The sequence below is a fragment of the Ictalurus punctatus genome, chromosome 6 (assembly GCF_001660625.3).
Source record: "Ictalurus punctatus breed USDA103 chromosome 6, Coco_2.0, whole genome shotgun sequence".
NCBI classification, from domain to species: domain Eukaryota; kingdom Metazoa; phylum Chordata; class Actinopteri; order Siluriformes; family Ictaluridae; genus Ictalurus; species Ictalurus punctatus.
The window spans coordinates 20803241-20826386 of record NC_030421.2 but is presented as its reverse complement, the minus strand read 5'-3'; the positions used below and the strand labels follow the sequence as shown (position 1 = coordinate 20826386).

Genomic DNA, 23146 nt, shown 5'->3' with positions numbered 1-23146 from the left:
TTCTTTGCCATGAGGTGCCATGTTGAACTTCCAGTGACCAGTATGAAGGAGTGTGAGAGCGATGACACCAAATTTAACACACCTGCTCCCCATTCACATGACACTGGGGAGGGAAAATGGATAATTGGGCCCAATCTGGACATTTTCACTTAGGGGTGTACTCACTTTTGTTGCCAGCGGTTTAGACATTAATGGCTGTGTGTTGAGTTATTCTGAGGGGACAGCAAATTTACACTGTTATACGAGCTGTACACTCACTACTTTACATTGTAGCAAAGTGTCATTTCTTCAGTGTTGTCACATGAAAATATATAATCAAATATTTGCAAAAATGTGAGGGGTGTACTCACTTTTGTGAGATACTATATATAGATATTCATTGAAATTTATTTTCAGTGAATACCAAAAGAAGAAGTGCTGATGATAATGAAATAAGTTATGAGAAATAAAAAATGTCTTCTTGGGGGGGGAGTAGTTCAAGCAGAAGTATGTAGTGTAGGGGAAGTTTGTGGTTCAAGGTTTGCTGATTGCCTTTGATTCATGACCATTGTGAGCAGTCATACTAGTCTGCTTTCTCAGCATAGTTCAGTCATACCTTAGTAATAACCTGTTCTTATCACGTTAGCTTTAAAAAATATATATATATATATTGCATTTTCTGTGGGAGTCATGGTCTGAATGAGCTAAGACTAACTATCCACGAATAACTGATATTGAAAGTTCACCAATGTTCACTGATAACATAACCCTTTATACAGACTTCTACTATAAACACTGTAACTTTTACTGTTGTAAAAGGGCAAATGAATCGTACGTGAATGATGAGAAACGTTATATTAGACTGAAGGTTATATTACTTAACTGAAAAGAATTAACAGAACCAAACCGAAAATTAGCTTATCCTTTTAACATGAGAATGTGAGGAACTCTCATGTACATGTATGTTACGTTATGAATGATGGCGTTCATCACCTCATGGGTTCTCTATACAGTTTTGAGACGTTTCCAAATTAAATGATCAAATACAAGATGTTTCCACCTTTCTAAATCATTAGCCATGGATATTAGGTAGCGTATTTTAGGCAACCATATTTCCCATTTGCTTAACAGCATTTTTCTCATGACTTTTTCTTGTGTGTGTGTGGTGTGTTCACTTTAGCATTTTGAAAGCACAAATTCACAAGTTCTGTTTGAATGCCACATGAGGATACTGATTATGTTAATCTTAGCTGCTCTAGACTACTCAACACACACACACACGCATTCAGCAGAGAGGTCTGCAATGTCTGTGTGCGCAGTATTACTGTCTGGCCCACAGTTGCTCAGCTATGTATATGTTATTGTCCTTCTGCAGGTACTAGAAGAGATTTCCTGCTATCCAGATAATACAGATTTTAAAGAGCTGAGGCGAATCCTAACCCAGCCCCATTTTATGGTAAGTTAAGCTGTTAATATGTTAAGCCAGCTAAACTGCTTTATTAACCTGCTCTTGTGCACAGTATTTCCACCAAGAGAAGATAGAGGCTTAAAAAAAGCGTCCCGTCATCTTAGGCAAGTTAACTAAATCGACTAAACTGTCACAGCATCTCCAGGACTAGCTCTGTTACACGAGCACGTACAAAAGCAGTGCAGTTAAAGGCTTGATTCTGATCAGATGATGATTCATTTTCTATAGCAGCTCCAACAGTAGTTCCAGCTGCAAGGTTAATATTAATGCACTCGATCTAATATTATATTATTGTTTCTATAGTAACAACATTTATACAGGGATTTGTGTGGTGGATGCTGCACATAAACAGATTAAAAGTGTTTATAATTGTTGAAAGGGAGTTTATCTAGCATTTCTGGAAGAACTCTCAAGTAACCATCAGAGGTAAAGCTGTAACTTTAGGTTTTCGGATATGGGACAGTCTTCAGAACAGAGGGCTTTGCGCTTTCTCTGTAACATGACAAGCTGTATTTTATTTTGTGTTATTAACTTCAAGAGAAAATAAAATGGAGGCTGGTGAGAGAGTGATTTTTTTTTTCATAGTTTATAGCTGGTATAACGCAAGTGATTATAGGGAGTAACGTGTTTCTTGGGCCTTACACAACCTTAAATGTAACTATAAATGGATAAAATGTACAATATGTTAAACTTTAATGAATAAAAAATTGATTATTAGTAAGTTGCTGTGGTTTAAGAGAAATAAAACACTTCAGAATGTGTTGTTATTGGAAAATAAGGATTAAAAACGACAGCACTACCTGTATTTTATTCCAAATGTATACTGCTGTTTGAAAATTGGAAATGGTTCAGGAAATATTTTCTTGCAAACCTTAAGGATAATATATATTTCTGGTGGAATCTTACCTATTTTACAGTTTGCTTTTTCAAATGCATAATAGTCATTGAACTAAACACGTTTGCAATCCACCACCACCATGTGAAGACTTGGATCAGTGTTTGCTTGTTCCCGTTTTGTCCAAACCCATATAGCTTCTAGCACGCTGTCTTCAACTCAGCCTCATTCTTGCATTTTCTGCACTTCAGCTTTTACAGAAGTGCAAGATATGACGTACATAAACGTGTATAAAAAAACCATACAGCTGTGACATTTGGATTTCAAGTAAAGTCATTTATTTATTCAGCACATATAGTGTGCAGAGATAGCTTAAAGTCTAAACATTAAAAGTATAAAGATCGGTCCAGGATTTCGCTGATTTTTTAATTTATTTTTTTATTTTTTGTGACTTGCGTCCAGAAATGCTTGATTTTGCTGTGGCTTATTTAAAAATTTGCGATGCAACTTGTGGAGTTTTTCATGCTTTTATTTTTGCGGAAAACTACTTGAATGGCCAAAAAAGACCTTTTAGCTGTACTCATGTTTGACATGCATGAATCAAAGTGGGCTTTGGCCGAGTGTGCATTTTGATGTCACATGACGCATCTTGTCTCAAATCTGCGGTCATTTTGAAACTTTGCAGAGTTTGCTTGACTTTGCGTTCATTTCTGCGATCACGAAATCCTGGATGGACTGAAAGATTTCATTCCACAAAGTACTCTCGGACACGTTTTCCCAGGCTGACATGCAAAACTGTTCGAAATCAATTTAGACAAACAGTCTGGACTTTGCAATCAGTGATTCTGAGCACTTGCATCATCTCAGGGTTGACCTTTTGTAATCGATAAGTGAGAGAGAAGCCTTGTGCTCTTATCAGTGGGACAAATGGCGTATCAGAGTTTCAGCAGTGGACAGATTAAAAAGGTGAATGTGTGTCCTGTACACTGCTGTCTCTCCTGGTCAAGAAAGCTCAGATAATGAGGAGACTGAAGACATGAGTAATGTGTTAGAGGAGAAACTAACGGAGCTTAAAAGGAATACACACTTGTCAGCTTTCCGTACATCAGTGGTTCATAAACTGGGGGCCATCAGATCGCGCCAGGGGGGCCGCATAGAAATTCAAGAACATTATTCTTTTTAAAATAAATTTTACCTGTATGTAAGTCGGGATTGTCAACCTTTGAACTATGATGTACATAACAATGAGAAATATTAATGAATGCAATCAGTTGTACACATCACACTAAGACACACACCAAGCAGAGACATCTGTTCGTATTCTAGTGTACAGTAATGTTAGCCACACGCTGATAAATCCTAAGACTATTTAAAATGGATGCATTTTTAGATAGAGGACGTAGTGTCGTAGCTGAGAACGTTAATACAGAAGTGCCTAGCACGGGGGGAAAAAAAACAAAATTGCGAAAATCATCTGATTCTAGGGGGCCGCAAAGGGAGGCACCCTACATAACGAGGGCCTCACGCTGAAAAAAGTTTGAGAACCACTGCTGTAGATATCAGGTGAAGAATGAAGGTGTCTAAGCGAAGAGGGAAGATGTATAGAGCAGAAAAATGTGGAAGAGATTGAAAGCCTAATAAAGGAAAAGCTGATTATTCAGCTTTGAGAGAGGATGTGAGATAAGAGAGCAGGGGTATGTGGATTGGAACTGAGCGAGGGCAAGAGACAGAGATTAGGAGCCAAGAAGGAATTACGTGAGCTGTACAAGAGTAGCTGTGGAACAGATTTCAATTGTCAAACGAAAAGGAAACATTTTGTCGGGAGTTGTCTGGAGAACGCTGGAGTCTGGAACGGAGAGAGGGAGAAGCAGAGGCTGGGAAGGTGGGGGGAAAAACAGCAGCAGTGTGATGTCACCCTTTCCAACTTTGAGTGCCAGGTAAATTGAGAGGGGCCCAGGCCTGGTGCTGAAGGGGAGAGGGGGAGGACAGAGAGAGAGAAAGTGGGGAGGAGAGAGGCACAGTCAGGTACAGACAACTGAATTCCGGCCTGCTGTTGACCTTGACTCCACATTTCCCCGTTCCAAGGACACCTAAAAGCACTCCAAAGTGCTATTCCAGACTCCCACAGGACAGCAGTGTGTCAGTGAAGAGGGTGAGGATTAATAGGGTACTCAGCTCTTGTGAGTTGTATGAGCTTTCCTGTCTTTTTTTTTTTTTTTTCTTTCTCTACATTTGTGAGCTGAAAGCTCTTCTCCATTTTATGATTCTGTGGTGTTATGTTGTTTTAATCCTACAAGACGGTTTATTCTTTACGGAGGCTAAAGTGTGAGGAGTTTAAAAAGAAAGATGAAAGGTCTGGTGTAAATGTAATAAGACTTGGATTGTGAGCTTCATTGTGGATACATTTGGTCCGATGTTTATCTTGGAGTGTTGGCACTAAGGGATCCATTAAGGTTTACCGCTGACACAAAAACAAAATAGTAAATGGCTGATTTTGTGAAATCACTCTGCGTGAACTGTTCTAGTGTGGAGGTAGTACAGTACAAGGCTTTAGGATTGAAGCAGAGTGGAAACTTTAACTAGACGCGTTATCGATTACGTCTTGAGTCTCGTGATTCCAGTCCCAGGTGTTTCACAAGTATTATTATGTATATGAATCTTTCTGCTTGAGGAGCACAGAAACAAGTTGCTCACTATAATGCACATGGTGTCTTATTTTAAATATGGTAATAGGGGTGTGGAAGGATATAACATGATGTAACAAAAATGCAAGTCATTAGTTGCAGTACTAAACATGTGCTGGAATTTTTCTTCACTATGTGTTGACACAGAGCATTTTGATTGTAATGTTAAAAGAGTCTTTGTTTCTAATTTAGGAATAAGTGCAGTGTGTCCCAAACATCTCTGTTCATAGGGGAAATTAACATTTTTTAGCAAAATGTAACTTTATTTACAAAACATCCTCTACGGGAGGTCATTTCTTTGTAAACACATACGGAGTCCATCGCAACCTTGCTACAGCTTCCTGGTGCAGCCATGAGAATGATTTCAATACGTTGTTCTTTTATCAAGGGCTTTCTTAAAGGCTATCTGGAAAATATATAATATATTACTAAGTATGAAATATTTTGGAAGGCTTTTTGCTAAAAAAAAATTTGTGTTCATTTACCCTATGTAAGGATTTACACCCTGTATAAGTGTCGAGCACTAGTGTGTAATTATACTGTGTGTGTGCACATGCCACTCTCCACCCACTAGGCCTTACTGCAGACTCATGATGTGGTAGCTCATGAAGTATACAGTGATGAGGCACTGAGGGTCACACCCCCTCCTACCTCACCGTATTTGAACGGAGACTCACCTGAGAGCACCAACGGGGACATGGACTTGGAGAACGTCACTCGAGTGCGCCTGGTGCAGTTCCAGAAGAACACAGATGAGCCCATGGTTTGTGTGCTCGAAAGACTCATTCACACACGTTCACATGTCCTCCATTTATTCTCTTATAATTCTTTTACTCTGGTGTGGGTTGTTTGGTTTTTGTTTTTTTTTATCAATGTTCAGATATTGTGATCTGTGGCACAGTCACTCTGAGCTCAGTTCTCTCCTGTGTTGCAGGGTATCACACTGAAGATGAATGACCTGAACCACTGCATCGTGGCCAGAATAATGCATGGTGGCATGATTCATAGGCAAGGTATACAGTCCAGGACCGTACATGTTCACGTTTTAGCACCCAGTCATCTTTTCACTACTTTTCACTCCCTCAGTGCAGATGTCTTTAAACAGGGAGGACTTGAGATGTAGGGACTTGGACTCGACTCATCAATCGACTTGGACTTAAAACTGAAGACTCGGGGAGCCTCAGTCTGGATAAACACGAACAAAAATGTGATCAATTATGGCGATGGAAATAACACAGAAAATAAATCACTAAATCCAGTCTTTTCAGATCTTACAGATCTCAATGGCTAAGTGATTCAGCATAAGATCTTGATCTACAGTGAAGCCATGACCAATAGAAGACCTTCCACTACATAAATGTTTGGGTCTGTTCGAGACTTTTATATGCTGTGGTGTTTTGTGTCAGTTTTTGTTTAAGCTATTGTTTAGTAATGCGGTAAGACTAGAGGTTAGGCGTTAACAATAAACTTGGTCTATTTTGAACCGTCGAAAATAACCGTCGTGTAGTTTCATTAGTCAGACTCTTATTATTTTAATGGTTAAGTTGTCACGCTGTCACGGGGTAAACTGTCTACCTGGGTTTGGGAGGGGGTCCAGTCCAGAGGGTTCACTGATGTGAAATAAATGCAGTAAATTGCAATAAATTGCATCTGCAAAATACTTCTTTAAGAGACATTAAAACACTTCCAGAAATGTTGGTAAGTTTGTGCTGCCCATCTAGCCAACATGTATGCTTTCAGTAAATCTGTGCAAATAAGTGTTTTGTTACATATATTGAGTTTAGTTTCTGACATTAAACACTAGTAAAGCTTTACCCTGTACAGTGTTCACTGCCATGTTTTTCCTAGAAATAATATACTAGTGTCTTACAACATCTGTACAAGAAAACCCCTACAGCTGAAAATGTGTGTGTTAACTAATCAGACTTGACTCAGGTGTGCAAAAATGGACTTGTGAATATGTCTGTTTTTTAACCCATGACACGGACAGTCATACAGATATTATAGATACATTATAAGGCCGAAAGTTTGTGGACATCTGACCATCACACCCCAATTTGTGCTTTAACATCCCATTCTAAAACCATAGGCATTAATAGGAACTTGGTCCCCCTTTTCTGCTATAACAGACTCCACTCTTAGGACAGTGTTCTACTAGACTTTGTAATGTGGCCATGGGGATGTGCCCATTCAGCAACAAGTGCATTACTGAGGGGAGGCTCTGATGTCTGGTGAAGAGGCCTGGCACGCAGTCAGCGTTTCAGTTCATCCCGAAGGTGTTCAGTGGGGTTGAGGTCAGGGCTCTGTGCAGGCCTCTCATGTTCAATTCTGACCTTGGTAAACCATGTCTTTATGGAACTTGGTTTGTGCACAGAGGTATTGTCATGCTGGAACAAGATTGGGCCCCGTAGTAGCAGTGAAGAATAATCTTAATACTACAGCATATAAAAACATTCTTGAAAATTGTGTGATTTCACCTCTGTCAGTTTGTGTAACCGGTTGGAGAAGGCCCACGTATGGGTATGACGGTCAGGTGTCCACATATTTTTGGCCATATAGTGTATATACAGAGAATTACATACATCTGATGGCCTGAGTTGGTTTGCTTGACTCATTTTGCACATGCATCTGCACTTTGCACCGTTTTACGCGGTCTGTGGCCACAAAGCCCACCCTGCACTTTTTAATCCGTGCATCTCCACGTTCCATCAATTAGGAACTTTGCATATTGGAGATGAGATCCGGGAGATCAACGGCATTGGTGTAGCTAATCAGACAGTGGAGCAGCTCCAGAAAATGCTTGTGAGTGCAGATCACATCATTGTTCTTGTAAAAGCATTTATTTCATACCCAGTACTGTGTAAATTCTCCATAACATGTTTTGAAAGTATGTAAAAAGTCTGGAAAAAAACAAAAAAAAACCCTCAAATTGAAGCCGTTTATTGTGACAGATGGCAATGGAAAAAATGTAACCTGTCATTATTATTTATACTGTGCATTTCTCTGCACAGAGGGAGATGAGAGGGAGCATCACCTTCAAGATTGTACCAAGCTACCGGATACAGCAGTCATCTTGTGAGGTAAAGAATCCAGTGACCCTCTCTCACTCTTTTTTTTTTTTTTTTTTTTTTTTTTTTTTTCTCCCCCCCATTTTTTTTCCTCTCTCTCGGTCTGTTTGTTATCCTTTTGAGTGCTCTGGGTTGGGCTGGGACTGCTGTGGACTTTCTGTGTGTGACTAACTGCCTGCTTTGTGGCTGTGTGTTAACGCATTTTCCCTGAGACGCTGCATCATACAGCGCACACAGAGCCCAGGTCCTGGCTCTCACGCTATTGCACACCAATTTCACAACCAAGATAGCGGAATAATGACACCTGCACAGTCATGGCACATGGTTCAGCCAGGAAATAAGATGTACGTTGTATTGTAGAGTATAAAGACAGCAATTTATTAGGACTGAACTTTTCCAGCTTTTCTCCCTCCACCCACATGTTATCCAGTTATTGGTGTGTGCCGTCTCAGTCAGTTAAATACACATATTTCAAGAGTGGAAAAACTTGCAGTGTGGTATTGCCCAACATGATGCCCCCCAACCCCCTTTCTTGCTGTAGCAGAGGCAACTGTCCAGGTTTCTCTGCTGTCTCTCTGCTGTATCACTGACCTGTGTATCTTATTACAGAAAGAGTCCCCTACCACCTCCAGACAGTCCCCTGCTAATGGCCATTCCAGCGTTAACAGTTCTATCTTGGTAAGGACCCCACAGTCATCTCAAATGACCGACCTCCCCCTACCCCCAACCCCTACCTTCCAGGAGATCTCCCTTAATGTTGTCCTTGATTATCTTTTTCTTTTCCTCTTTTTTTTAAAAAAAAAAAACTTTATTCCCTCAGGAATGTTTTATCATGACAGTACTTAATTTCACATTGTCACTTTTTTATATTTAATAATAGTTTTAAGAAAATGTTTAATGCCTATTTAAAAACCTTCCCTGTCAGAAAATATCATTACACACAATGATTAAAGGATGATCACAGTGTTTAGTTTCCGTTATCTCAGTTCACAAATTGGTGTGCTGTGTGCTGCTGTAATTTGTACACCTGACCATCTGTGTACACAGTGTGTGTGTGTGTGTGTGGAGTTTTAATCTCTCACCAACAAACTTGTGAAACTTAAAGGCTTTTCCACTGCACAGTGCAGAAACAGATCCATAGTCCCACACTGTGTCATTATATACACTATCCAAATGACCCATGCTATAACTAGGTAACCCTTCTTGGTTGGATAATACATGTACCCAACAGGGCCGTATGGGTGGAGATAGAAATAGTGCAGACCGCTGATTGGTCAAATACAATTGACACAGAATGGGCAAGAGTCAGACTGTATCCTGAATCCCATCTAATAAATAGTATGTTTAAATAGTACACCACTGTTTATTACTTTATATAATGGCATACTTTCAGTTCAGTGCAATTTGACATAGCACCTTTAACAATAGACGTTGTCACAAAGCAGCAGAAATCCTCTTCTGGGTGACACTAGTTAATTAGTCCTTCACAGCTGTATATTATATGGTCAAACAGTACTAAATATGCTGCAAGTATGAGCATCATAGTCTTTCAGCAGCAGTTCTTCACTACAAGCCTACAGTATCCAGATGAGATAATCCACTAACTAAAGGGTGAGTCTTTATTTATAAAGGTATACTGTTTTGGGAAGAGTATTCTTTACGGTATCCTTGTGGGACCAATCCATATAGTGTCCATCTGACAACTTTCCTTAAGCTCCTACTACTTTCGCAGGTACCGTTATACCGTGATAGGGAACAGATCAGACACAGATACTCAACCAGGCTCCGGGTAGCTCTGGATTCAGATCATTAAATTTACCACCCTGTCCAGTGGAAAAGTGACTTTACAGACTTGGGAACACCAGGTATTTTCCACAATAGCCAGACATCTTCACCGTACCTATGATATATGTCAGTGAGAGCAGTAATGCAGTGTAATACAGTAATTTAGCATGTCTGTCAAAGAGCCCCTAACCCCTTATAAACACTGAGCGAGCATGTGTGCCCTTGGATCAATCCCGTGGGAACTGACTTGGTTTGGGAATCCATCGCTCCTGTAGAGATCCTGCCATTGGTGGCTCGGGGAATGAAAGACTCATCTCTGGTAAACAGATGCTTGGACAGAGTGTGATGCTTGCCTGCTCTCTGCTTCCGTTTGCTTTGCTGTTCTGAGACTTACCCTCAACATCAAACCATGTTCTTTAAATACATCAAGAAAAGCATGTTAGAGGTATACACTCTTTCGGTTTGGGATAACGATAAATTATAGGTTATACTTGCTGTGTTTTGGTGTGTTTTTATTGTATTGTCACTGTATATTTGGGTTTTTTTGGCCTTTCTTTCACTGCTGGGTTTTATTTTTACAGGACCTGCCATCAACCATCCAGCCAAAAGCACGCCAGGTGATTAGAGAATCCCTTACGTGTGTGTGTGTGTGTGTGTGTGTGTGAGAGAGAGAGAGAGGGAGAGATTTGTCAGGACTATTTAGGAAAGGCAGAAAATAACATGGTGACACTACACCGTACTCAGACACTTTGTTTTTTGTTTTTTATTTTATCATCAGTATGTTGCTAAAGCTACATTTCCACCGTTAATTGTATACGACAGAACCTGTAGTGTTATCCAACCACTTGAGGTACTATAGCCGTGATATCTCTAATTCAGGAAGCAGGATAAATGCACTATATGGCCAAGTTTGTGGACACCTGACCATCACACTCACATGTGGGTCTTGCATAAACTGTTGCCACGAAGTTGGAAACACACAATTGAATAGGATATATTTGTATTTCACTGTTTTTCTCTGCCCTTCTTGATCGTTTTAGTTCCGTCAGTGTCCGTGAATTTCTAAGAAGAGATCACCTCGCATTGGGGGGAGAAAATATGTTTGACTAGTGCTACATGCAGTATTTATTTTCACAGTGCACATATCAGTGACCCTCCCCCAGATATTAAACACTTCCTGAATCATGAAATGGATAGAAAAAAATAGTTGCTTTTGGTAGAGGCACTCTGCCATATACTTGGTCTGGGTGGTAAAGCCTGAACTACACACACTAACCTGGAAAGCGTCTTCAGGTGGGGAAAGAAAAAAAAATCATTAAGAAAAGCTAGATCCCACAGGTTGATCAAATAAGGCATTATAATAGCAGCTATGGGTATAAAACATTACTTTATGTTCACATATGCACAAGATCATCAACTTTTAATTATCGAGAAATAATAACTCATTGTATCATTGCCAGCTCCTTAAAAATCTAATGTTAAATGGTCATAAATTAATAATGTAAATGATTTCATTGTTTATGTTCAAACTGCTAATCATTTTCAGTTATCATCTTCTCAGCCTTTAACTGACCGTGTGATGTAAACATCTGTGGAGCTAGACAATACCAGAGGGGAGCGAGTTTCTAGTGGGTTTTAATTATATTCCTGTTAGGACGCAAGCATTTTATTCCTGAGGAATCCCATAAAAACATTTCTTACAGATATCCCCCTTATAAACTAATCCAATTCAAATAGGGCTAAAGACCATGTAAAGACATCATGCTTTTTTCTTCTTCTTTTTTTTTGAAAATTGAAAGGGAAAAACCATTCATTGTTATTACTGAGGTTAAGGTTAGGGGGTTTTTGGCATTCCTGGACATCCTAATAACAGGATAAAGGAGTTTATGATCAACAAACTAAAAATACCATACAAAACGAGCCTAGAAGGAAAAACAAATCCCAAAACAAACGACCATGACCCATCACTAGGAAAGTAAAACATTACGAACACAAGGAGGTGAGAGAACTCAGATCAACAGAGAATGGAATAAATGATCAGTTTTAACAGTTAAGCTTATATTTTGGGTTAGTTGTATACAATTCTTATTACATATAGTTAGTTACATACATTATATATGCATAATCCTATGTCACAAACACTGTGTGTGTGTGTGCGTGTGTGTGAGAAATAGATTAAGCAGTTGTATGACTAACAAACTTGCTGTCCATTCACCATTTTGCCATTCCCTACTTATCCTGCCTCCACACACAGCAGCTTTAGCAGCTTCTTAAGAATACAGTGTTGTTTAAGTCAGTGGACTGACAGCTCAGTAGATAATACTGACCTGAATATATTCTATATGTTTCTAAATTATAATAGTTTGTTGAAGGGAAAAGATTGAGGTTAAGATAAATAATAGTGAATTGCTGTATAATTATAGATTATTCTGGGTGTTTTATTGTGGACATTTACCCTGCTCCCATATCAGTTTGTCCCCAAATGATTTTCAGCCTCGTTTAAAGATGGTCCTGAAAACCCAAGGTGTGTAATGCACAGTTCCAAAACTAATCTTGCTATGTGCCCTGCCCCCTTCTGGCTGAGAGTGATGTGTGGCCTTTTCTACCACTGTGGCAACATGCAGGGCTCGGTTTCATTTCACAGAGCATGCAAGCACACTCTGACAAAGAATATTACTTAGATTACAAAGAAAAACTTCAGAAATTCCAGAAACTTCAATCATTGTTGATTAACTTCCTTAACCACATATAAATGTAATTGATAACACTGATCCCTTTGTTTTTCATTGCGCTTGAGCATTTTGTTCTCTGAATTAATCCCATAGTGTCCAGTAGATGGCAGTACAGCCTCGTCTGTCATGATGTAACTGCGTCACACTTAATCCTTAATATGGATGAAAACACTGATGCTTCACTCTGCCATCATGTTTTGTTCTTCCTGTTAAGTCATCATTCCTCCCGAGATTAGCTGTAACTCCTAACACTTATTTCATCATCCCACTTCCAACACAATAATCTTCAGCCCAGTATCTTTATGCTGCATGATGAGTTGAATGCTCTCATGTCCTAGATCTCCAGACCTACAATCAAGGGTAAAATATCAGTCAAGGTAAGACAACCCCAATCTGCTGAACAAATCCCATACTAGATATGAAAATAAAAGTATACTATGTAGTATTATGTATCATCTCACAGAATCAACTCAACCTTAAAAATATGAGGTTACGGTTTATTTATTATTAAGCAGGGAAGCCCTAATGAGACTAGTGGCCAGTATTCAAAGGAGTCCTTCATATTAACAATTAAAGCTAATAAGAAATTATGTAGTTTTACAGTTTCCCTTCACTGAAACAAAAGGGTACAAAATGTTCCCATTATGTCTTTGTGCACATAGCAAGGTCCATATAGACACGGTCTGCCAGCGTTGGTGTGGAAGTACTCTAACTGGAGCATCAAGTGCTCCACCAGACCTCCTTGTCGAACATCAGTGCCTGACTTCACTGTCTCTTGTGGCTGAATGGGCAAACCCCCACAGCCATTTTCCAAAATCTCATGGAATTCTTCCCAGAAGAGTGGAGGTTAACAAGTTCAACAAGTGTGATGGTCAGGTGTCCACAAACTTTTGGCCATGTAGTGTATATATATGGATTTTCTTCAGCATGGCCTTACATATGAAAATGAGGGCATCCACTTACCAACAACAGTTAATTAACACTTTCCTACAAAGGTCTCAAAGATATTGAGACAATCACAATAAAACACTCTCAGTGGTGTTGAGTAAGAAAAAACAGGAGGTTTCAATACAGAAAATATTCTTTTTCTCACTTTCCCACAAGAGTTTTGAATGGGACCTGTGGATGTGATTTGTGATGGAGGTAGACTGAGGTTTTCGTTGGATGATAGTGCCACACACTACCCTATCTCAAATCCCATAGTGTTTAACATGGCAACATAGGCCCAGGTTTATTTTGTTCCGGAGCTCCCTGGTGACCTAGTGCTGCCTGAGCGTCTCTCCTTCCATTAGCTCATTGCACACACTTACACAAGCTTACTCATGCACATTCATGAAACACATACACTGTCATCTATTCCTTTAGCTAAAACACACACCCCTCTCTCACACTACTTCCCCAGAGCATGAGTTTGATCAAGATCCCCCCCTCCTTTCACATTTATTTCCTCTCTTTTGATGACTGTCACTTTCTACTGCCTCTGTAGATACTATAGCTACTGATACTGTAGATACTATACCTGTCTGTTCTTTGATCCATCAGGTTTTTAGCATTATAACTAGTATTTTGTAGCCCTGATCATCACTCACACTCTCTCTCTCTCTCTCCCTCTCTCTCCCCCCAGATCTATGTGCGGGCACAGTTTGAGTATGACCCAGCCAAAGATGAGCTCATTCCTTGCAAAGAGGCAGGCATTCGGTTCAGAGTGGGAGACATCATCCAGATCATCAACAAGGATGACCATAACTGGTGGCAGGGCAGGCTGGAGAACACAAAGAATGGCACAGCTGGGCTCATTCCATCCCCAGAGCTGCAAGAGTGGTGAGTTCATCCCTTTTCAAATGGGCCTTCTATATTTTCCTCTCAGAGCTGAGAAACTGTAATAAGCTGGACTCAAATCAGTCCAAGTGTAGGGTAGCTGAAATAAATAACAGACACAAGAAGACGTAAAACAGCCATTTCAGACTCTCTTCTCTTCCTCTTCAAGGCGGGTGGCCTGCATAGCGATGGAGAAAACTAAGCAGGAGCAGCAAGCCAGTTGTACTTGGTTTGGCAAGAAAAAGAAGCAGTACAAAGACAAGTATCTAGCGAAACACAGTGCAGGTAAAATCTGAGCTCTGCAACGGGCCTTTCTACTTCACACTTTACTTGGTGTTTAATTATTACTATGCATATGATGCTTAATAATCAAATCAATTAAAATTTTATTGGTCTCACACAACTGTACACGGTACGACATCCAGTGACATAAAAACAGAATTTACTTACAAGAAAAATATATAAATATAAAAGACGGAGGGTAAAGGACTGCAAAGCTGAAATTGCGAAGTCTCATGTTTCAGTTTGGATCCCAGGGCAAATAAAGATGCTTTCCTCTTTTACCACAGACTATACAAGGAACTCTGTATAACACAACATGCCCATTTTGCAGTTATGCAGCGTGTCAGTGTGATACGGGACACTATTCATGCAGGTGCACACACATATATGTCTTATACTGCTTATACTGCTCCTCACTTCCTGTCCTGATGTGACTGTGTGTGTATAGGCGGGAGTGTAGATGTGCTTCCTCACATGACCCTGAACACTGACCACAGCACTTCCACAAATAGCAAAGACATCCACACATGCACGCAGCCACATAGCACTGTCTGTCTGTATCTCTCTCTCGCTCTCTCTCTCTCTCTCTCTCTCTCTCTCTCTTTCTCTCCTCTCTCTCCTCTCTCTCTCTCTCCCCACTGCCTTTGGCACCATAGACAGAATTTACAATAGAGCACACACACACACTTTCAACCTGGATCAGTATTCCAGAGGGTCTCATTTCAGTCTGCCATCATTGTAGCTAATGTGCAGACTAGAGCTGCAACAACTAATCAATAAAATCAATAATAATCGATTATGAAAATCGTTGCCAACGAATATCATTATCGATTAGTTGGTCTGCGCGCAGCACGGGGGAGATTTACTCATTACGTTACGTCTCTTCCGAAAACACACTTCGGAGAGTACATACTAAAGTTGTGTCCCAAATGAAGTACTGTACACTTACACTGTGTACTCTACCGTCTAGTGTGTGCATTTTAGAAAGGTAAGATCATCTCAAATATATCACTGGCGTTTTTTTTTTTTTTACTAAATGGAACTTTAAGCCGCTTCTAGGCGATGGTGCATGACGTCACACACACACTAGCATTAGCAGACACCCAGATTCACGGACAATGGTTTTCTTCAGTTTACTTTCTGTCAGCGTTACCTTTTATTCCCAACATGACCTCAGTCACCATCAGACGGAGGCAAAATCGTCACGTGACTGAGGAAGAAAGTCCTCTAAGGAAGGGAGCATTTTATATTAAACACCGTGGAGATCAAACAGTAGCTGCGTTTACACGGACAACAATAATGCACTCTTAACCCGATTAAGACCGTACTTTGATTAAGAAACTACCATGTAAACAGCAATTTTTACTTACCTTAATCTAATTAAGGTCATACTCGAATTAAGCTCTAATCGAATTAAGACAGGTGGAGTACTCCTGTTTTAGTCGCATTATGGACGTGTGTTACAGACATGTAAACACCTTAATCACATTATGAACGACGTGTGAGTTTTCACCGCATTTTACGACAGGACACGATCACACACGGCAGTGCTCAACATTTTACGGCGAACAAGAGAGTTCGGCTGTGTCCCAAACCGCATATTTGCCTACTATAGGCCTGTAGTGGGGAAAAATACATGTATATTGGCTAATGTATAGACGGTAAGTACCGTGACTCAGCCCACGGCTTCAAGCAATTGTCTGTTTGCACGTACAGCATGACAAATAATTAACTGCACTTAAAGCGTCCGTAAAAAAAAATTAAATAAAAACACCCAAAACTGTATACGGTACCATAACGAAGACGAACTGTATGTCGATACGTGAAATTCTGGAGGGACGTCGGACGGCGTGGCGCGGTGACGTAATGACGCGGGCTAATACATAATCTAATTATGTTCTATAACATGTAAAACAGGAACATGACAGGAGTATTCTAAAAGCGACTCATGTAAACACCTTAATCACATTATTATCTTACTCAGAGTAAGGTCAATCATTAGATTACTGCTGTCCGTGTAAACGTAGTCAGTGCTGCACGAGCACAAGGTTATGTTTATATCCAAAATGCTCCACTGTGTGTAAGGGGCAGGAGAAACTGGTGCAAGCTGCTTAAAAGGTTTAATTTAAGTCTATTGTCATTATATGTTGTATTTGTGAGCTTGCAGTGTAAATTCTGTCGTTTATTATAAAGGCAGTGGTGTGTTAGTAACGAAACCGCGTCGCTGATCACGCGCAGTGTAGACGCGCTGATACAGAGCGCAGCACGAGTAAGATCTGTAATGTCTCATTAAAACATTATGACCAAAAGTAAACAAGTAAAATAATATTCCTAAAGGCAGCGAGTAACAGAAACCACAAGGTGCAGTGAGAGGGAGTTTTTATTATTCATTTAGGACTCTAGTTTAATTCGGTGCTTTTTGTGCATCCATAAAGAATAACGCATAAATACTTATATACAATATAGACTAAAATAAATTAATAAAATAAATATATACAATTTTATTTATTTTATTAATTTATTTTAGTTTATATTGTATATAAGTATTTATGCGTTATTCTTTATGGATGCACAAAAAGCACCGAATTAAACTAGAGTCCTAAATTAATAATACATATTCTGGTGTGTGTGTGTATTGGGTTCTTCTCTGTTTTGGACAAACAGTTGTGCAAAGTTTTAGTCTGAACTTTATATTTGTAACACTCAGTTTGTGGATTTTATTTTAAATAAACAAACAAAAAAAGGGTAATGAAAGTTTGCCCCGCCCCATCCGATTAATCAATTAATCGAAAAAATAAGCATTATGATTATTTATAAATTGTGAAAATAATCCTTAGTTGCGGCCCTAGTGTGAACCTGCACATACGTACACCGTGCGTGTACTTTGCGGACTGTATACGAGGAGATGAGATTGCGGTGTTTTCTAAGAGTTGGTGGTGGTAAGGATCAGTGTAGGAGTGAGGTGTGATTTTAACTTCACATGCATTTTTATTTTGTTCTAAGTGTAATTTTTTTCCCCCTACTGGAATAGGATAACATAGATCAACCCCCACATATGTTAACGACTGAATTGTCACCAAGACGGCGCAGATTAATGTGACCCTGAGAGGTGTCACTTAAGTCCCCTGAGAGTACTAGTAAATGTGTTTGTACCGGGTACAACTATATCTAATAATAAATCCAAGTATTGTAGTTTTAAAACAATAAATAAGGCTTCAAGAGTTTTGTTTGTAGGTGCACTCATGCCTCCCTAGCCTCCATAGGGATTTGCAGTGGTAAATGCACTATATGGCCATACACTATAAGTTTGTGAACACCTGACCGTCACACGCATATGTGCCTTTTGACCATTCCGTTGCAGATCTGCTGTTATAATAACCTCCACTCTTCAGGGAAGGCTTTCCGCTAGATGCTGGAAGGTGACTGTGGGGATTTGCCCATTAGTGAGTTTAAGCACTGATGCTGGGTGAGGAGGCCTGGGGCACAGGTGATGTAATAATGTATCCCAAAGGTGTTCAGTGGTGTTGAGGTCAGGACAGCAGTGCAGACAACACGAGTTCTTTCACTCCAACCTCGTCTACATGGAGCTCGGTTTGTGCACACGAGCATCGTCATGCTGGAACAGATTTGGGCCCTTTAGTTCCAGTAAATGGAAATAGTAAAGCTGCAGCATACAAAGACATTCATTCTAACTTTGTGGCAACAGTTTGAGGACGAGCGACATATGGGTGTGGTCAGGTGCAAGGTACTTAAGATAAACAAATACTGAATGTGTCTTTTTGACTATAGATCACCAAGGACACATCTGTCCTTCTGCTTAGAGGTTGAAGATAAGGAATGTCAGCATGCCGGCCACACGCCAACAGTGAAATGGTTTAAAATATCATTATGATGTTATCTATAACCTCTCATAGGACCTGAAAGTCCTAATTTTCCAAACACATCTTTTGCAGAGTGACTCTTAAAGTGTAAACGTGTTAAACATGGTGGTAAGTGTCGCAAAATGGTGTCTGACGGCAGCAGTGCAACAGAGTGGGGCTTAGCCGTAATCCTCTCTGAGCGCCTTGTCCCACTTTACTGACTCAACTAAGTCACAGAAGGCCAGTGAGGACAGGAGCTCTCTTTTACTCCCATTGTTGATTAATTGCATAAAAAGGATCATGTAGGCTACTTTTTTTCAGGCTGAGAGGTGTTGCCCTTTGAACACCGAAATGAACACTGTACAGTACCTGCAATTATTATGACCATTCCACTACACTTTTCACGTCTAGCATTAATGGAAATGTCAGGACCTTCTAACATGCACTGCTCTCTTACTCCAGGTCATTTAAACCCCTGAAAGTCAGTATGACGCATCTCGCTGTACTGAGAATGAGAAACCTGTTTACGTTCCACTCATGTACAATGGATGTCTCGGCATCACCAAAGCTGATTTTATGTGAATGTATCCAACATTCTAACCCTGAAATAAATGAAGAAACCACACAGCCCTCTTACTCCGACTATTACAAAGTGACTGACACTGGAGACTCCTTCCTAAAAAAGCATTACTATATAAAGAATTAGCCAAATTTATTCACTGCATCTGCCATACAATTCCCTGCGAGCGAGTTGTTCTTATAGAAGTGATGACGTATTAGAACAAACATTAATACAAACTGTACCTTGCAGCCAAGGTTACTTCTTACTTCTGTTGGAGCTGCTGTTGTAGAAAATGTACCAACATTATCTGATCAATCAAGAATTCAAATGAACTGTGGTATAAACAGATTTAGAGCTTAATTTACAGATACACTCGACTTGATAAAAAATAATCATGAGTACTTGTACCAAAACACAGGTTTCATATGGACTGTTTATTGACACCCCAACAATCGCCCTTAGGTTTTCTTTATCAGTGAGCTTTGAGTCAATGGTATTTCATTCTTTTCTCAGTAATGTGAATGAACATATGCTACAGATATGCTAGTGGAGATTAGGTTGAAAAATGAAATGTACCTTTTAAAGTTTAGTCAGAGGTTCTCAACGAAGTGGGAGAGTCGTGTAGTGATAGTTCACAGAGAACTAACATGTGTCAACGTGCTCTGTCGATACTAACGCATGCTAAAACCGAAGCTTAGTTCTGCGTTATCGATCACGCGTTACTGTAAGTGTCAGACGCATGTTGCATCACTGATGAGATTCAATGTAAACCTCTACAGTGTGTTTGAACACAGCTTATAGACAGCGCTTTCCCCGCTGTGTGCTGTGTGGATGGTCATGGTGTTAAGTCTTTTATGTTGTTCTCTGTGTAAAGTCAGCACTTTGACTAAGTGTCGTTGTTCTCTCTGTTCACTAATGCTCTGTATCTGAGCCGTAACTCATTCACCCTCCCCTGTCCATTTTTCATGCTGTCTCTTTACCAATGGCATCTGTGCATGTAAGTAATACGGAGTGACTGCTGTTGCACTTTACTTTCTCTTAGCTTTCCTGTGGGCTTGTAGCAAGCTTGGTTTAATTACTTTGTAGAATGAACAGAGAAGTCTCTGAAACCAGGCTCTGTGTGTGTTCATGCATGTATATGCTTTTTTGTTATTTTTAATTTTACTGTTCTATTTTGACACGTTACATCCCGTGGCTATTCAGTTGTGCATTAACCCTAAAAAAGGTCATTGTGCTTGTCACAACATGGTATAGTACACCCCTCAGACTCTCCCAAACATGCAGAGCAAACACTCACTCACTCTCTCTCACATGCGCACACTTTCCAGCTCATGTAAAAATGAACATGTATCATTTAAGCTATTTGGAGAGTAAGCAATGACGTTGCTGAGATCTCATTTTACATGGCAGCTACACAGATGGCCAGCTCTGGTTACACACAGTCCAACACCTCTCTCTCCCTGCACCCTGACTCATTATAGAACAGCTCTGCAGGCACCTCAGTTGGCACACACTTTTCATGCTCCTCAGATTTGATCCCCATTGAATTTCATCGTCGATGCTGTTTTTGCCATTTTGCCAATATTAGCATAGCAGAGCAAGAAGCCTTACTTTCCCTACATTTATAGCTATCCCCTTGGACATAACCCTTCTGTCTGTGCTATGTAGCCAGCCCTTACACTGAGTCCTGCCCTGCTTCTCACTGACACTCAGCTCGAGGAGGAAAGCACAAGGCTGCCCTCCACATCCATCAGCCATCGTTCCATTAAACAAAAGCATGACTAGTTCATCTTACAAGGCCAGTAACTGTGCATGAGATTATGAGGTTTCAAAGTCTCAAGGCTTTGACTAATATTTTTCCATCTCTTTTTATTTCAGTGTTCGATCAACTAGATCTCGTCACATACGAAGAAGTTGTGAAGTTACCAGCTTTCAAAAGGAAAACACTAGTGTTATTAGGTATGGAAGTACAATATGTCTCGAGTAGGGGCTGTGTTATTCCTAAAGACATGGATGCAGTGCAGGTCTTGACAGATTTCCTATTTGCTCTTCATCATGTGTAGGAGCTCACGGTGTTGGCAGAAGACACATCAAGAACACACTCATCACTAAACACCCCGACAGATTTGCTTACCCCATTCCACGTAAGACACCCAAGCCAAATTACTGTTACTGCATTCGGTATTGTTATTAAATTCGGCATTGTTACTACATGGAGTATTACTACAGCATTGCATTTTGTTTGGTACTACATTCAATATTATTACATTCGGTTTTGATATTCTGTTCGGTAATGTTACTACAGTCTGTACCGTTCTTACATTTGATGTCCAAAACTGTCCCTACCTGCAGACACAACCAGACCTCCTAAAAAAGATGAGGAGAATGGCAAAAACTATTACTTTGTATCACATGACCAAATGATGCAGGACATCGCCAACAATGATTACCTGGAGTACGGCAGCCACGAGGACGCCATGTACGGCACACGGCTAGAGACGATACGCAAAATCCACGAGCAGGGCCTCATATCTATACTTGATGTCGAGCCACAGGTAACTCCCTTTGCCACTACAGTTGTGCCCAAAAGTTTGCATACCCCTTGCAGAATCTGCTAACTCTTAATACTGTTAACAAAATAAGATTCATCATAAAAATCCCATGTTGTTTATTTAGTTCTGTCCTGACGAAGCTATTGCACATAACAGATGTTTACTTGTAGTCCACAAGACAAGATATCAGCTGTATTTATAAAAAATGACCCCGTTCAAAAGTTTACATACTCTTGATTATTAATACTGTGTGTTGTTACCTGGATGATCCACGACTGGTTTTTATGCTTTGTGATAGTTGTTCACGAGTGCCTTGTTTGTCCTGAGCAGTTAAACTGCCCACTGTTCTTCAGAAAAATCCTCCAGGTGCTGCACATTCTTTGCTTTTCCAGCATGTCCTGCATGTGAACAGGAAGATCGGTGTAAATTGTTAGTGTTTTGTCTTCTGGGAGACATGTAACTATGTTATTTAGTGTCTGAAGGGCAGTACTAAATGGGAAAAAAAAATATCTTTAAACAAATTAAAAGCAATTTACACTGATCATCCTGTTCAAAGGTTTACACGCCCCTGGATCTTAATGTATCGTGTTGCCTTTTTGAGAATCAGTGAATGTTTGGACCTTATATAATAGTTGTGTACGAGCCCCTCAGTTGTCCTCAATGTGAAAAGGTGGACCTCAACATCGTCACCACTGTTGGAAAGGTGTCAAATATGCAGAAGATGCTGGAAAAGCAAAGAATGTGCAGGACTTGGAGGATTTTTCTGAACAGTGGGCAGTTTAACTGCTCAGGACAAACAAGGGACTCATGAATAACTATCACAAAGCATAAACACAATCGTGGATCATCCAGGTAATGACGCACACTGTTAAAAATCAAGGGCATGTAAACTTTTGAATGGAGTAATTTTTATAAATTCAGCTGTTATCTTGTTTTGTGGACTATATGTAAACATCTGTTATGTGCAATAGCTTCGTCAGGACAGAACTAAATAAATAAACAACATGGGATTTTTATGATCAATCTTGTTTTGTTAACAGTATTAAGAGTTAGAACATTCTGCAAGGGGTATGCAAACTTTTGGGCACAATTGTATAGCACATCTCTACATTAGTTCCTATTATTCCATGTAGTCCTTTATAGTATTAAAGCTGGCTTTGTCAAATCCACCACTAGCCACAGGATGTTCGAAGGGACTTGTGCGTGTTTATTTGCAGGCGCTGAAGGTCTTGCGAACAGCGGAGTTCGCTCCTTACGTTGTTTTTATTGCTGCACCAACCATCACTCCGGGCATGAATGAGGTGAAATACAATATTTCTTTCTTTCTCTCTCTCTTTCATCAGATTTACAAACAGAGGCGGAGGCCTGTGTGTTTATCCTAAACTCCACAGTAAACATTGTAGTCTTTTTTTGAGGGTTTTCTGTTTTTCTTTCTGTTTCTGTCACACCTGCCTTTCCTTTTGCATGTGACCTACGGCTTGCCTTTGATTTATTTTGCATTAATTTACTCTGCACTCAGCT

General features: G+C 40.0%; 1 protein-coding gene across 8 annotated transcripts in view; it reads left to right on the top strand.

The window, feature by feature from the left end:
* Positions 1–23146, top strand: part of caska (calcium/calmodulin-dependent serine protein kinase a) — a 177515-nt gene that overhangs the window by 145487 nt on the left and 8882 nt on the right. For 2 of the 8 annotated variants that reach the window (XM_047156092.2, XM_017469535.3), the window contains exons 13-26: positions 1355–1435; positions 5541–5729; positions 5901–5979; positions 7683–7768; positions 7978–8046; positions 8644–8712; positions 10401–10436; positions 12890–12928; positions 14176–14372; positions 14539–14654; positions 20952–21032; positions 21137–21217; positions 21426–21628; positions 22843–22926. In XM_047156092.2, the coding sequence (XP_047012048.1) occupies positions 1355–1435; positions 5541–5729; positions 5901–5979; positions 7683–7768; positions 7978–8046; positions 8644–8712; positions 10401–10436; positions 12890–12928; positions 14176–14372; positions 14539–14654; positions 20952–21032; positions 21137–21217; positions 21426–21628; positions 22843–22926 (1410 nt within the window). The remainder of the gene's footprint in view (positions 1–1354; positions 1436–5540; positions 5730–5900; positions 5980–7682; positions 7769–7977; positions 8047–8643; positions 8713–10400; positions 10437–12889; positions 12929–14175; positions 14373–14538; positions 14655–20951; positions 21033–21136; positions 21218–21425; positions 21629–22842; positions 22927–23146) is intronic. The other 6 variants (XM_017469539.3, XM_053680983.1, XM_047156098.2 and 3 more) reach the window with 4 other exon arrangements.